The sequence below is a fragment of the Sinocyclocheilus anshuiensis genome, unplaced genomic scaffold (genome assembly GCF_001515605.1).
Source record: "Sinocyclocheilus anshuiensis isolate Anshui unplaced genomic scaffold, SAMN03320099.WGS_v1.1 C32067408, whole genome shotgun sequence".
NCBI classification, from domain to species: Eukaryota; Metazoa; Chordata; class Actinopteri; order Cypriniformes; family Cyprinidae; genus Sinocyclocheilus; species Sinocyclocheilus anshuiensis.
In genome coordinates, this window is record NW_015610184.1 from 1 (window position 1) to 670 (window position 670).

At 54.3% G+C, this 670-nt stretch overlaps 1 protein-coding gene across 1 annotated transcript; it reads left to right on the top strand.

Annotated features, from left to right (window-relative positions):
• Window positions 1–4: 4 nt before the first annotated feature.
• LOC107682323 (transmembrane protein 132C-like) lies at window positions 5–664 on the top strand (the record flags this gene model as incomplete). Its single annotated transcript, XM_016478600.1, has 1 exon — window positions 5–664. A coding segment is annotated over one exon (660 nt), but the record flags the coding sequence as incomplete, so codon positions are not given.
• Window positions 665–670: the final 6 nt, after the last annotated feature.

Consider the following 670-nt stretch of genomic DNA (forward strand, 5'->3'; position numbering starts at 1 on the left):
CAAACAGGAGATCCCCCTAGACTTAGTGCAGTCAGTGCAGTTATTCCGGCCCTCACCACCGGTTTTCACCCTCAATAGGAAAGTCCAGTCCTTTGTCCTGACCCGATGGGTCTACTCGTCTTCTCCCAAAGTGCGAGTCCTGTTTTACGTGGCTGGGAGAGACTGGGACAGAGGAGAGAAGGAGAAAGGAATGAGAGATGAGCTGCCTTGTGTAACTGTGTATGCCTTCTGGCAGACTCAGGAGGTCCGGGGCTCCTGTGTCATCAGAAATGAGCATGGGACCTGCATGGCAGAGGTTGACCCTCCTACGGTTTGGTTCAGCCCAGTTGAGGGCAGTTCCAGTCAGGAAAGACAAGGGCCGACCCAGGGAAATCCTGTGGAGCTGTATTATCAGGCCCGACCCAGCATGTATGGCCCATGCACAGCCAGCGGTGAGGAGGGCAAGAGGTGGGATATGGGTGCTGGAAATGCTGGGCCGCCTCAAGCTGAGTACATGCCTGTGACCCCCATGCAGAGGATCGGGAGTGTTCGACTCCTGCAGGTCAAACAGGGAAACATGCCGGTGTCTGTGCTCAGACTGAGAGAGGCTGTGGTCATCCAGACCTCCTCAAAACCACTTAAGAATACTGATATTGCCTCTTTTTATGTCTATGTGAGGAGCTCAGCCAAC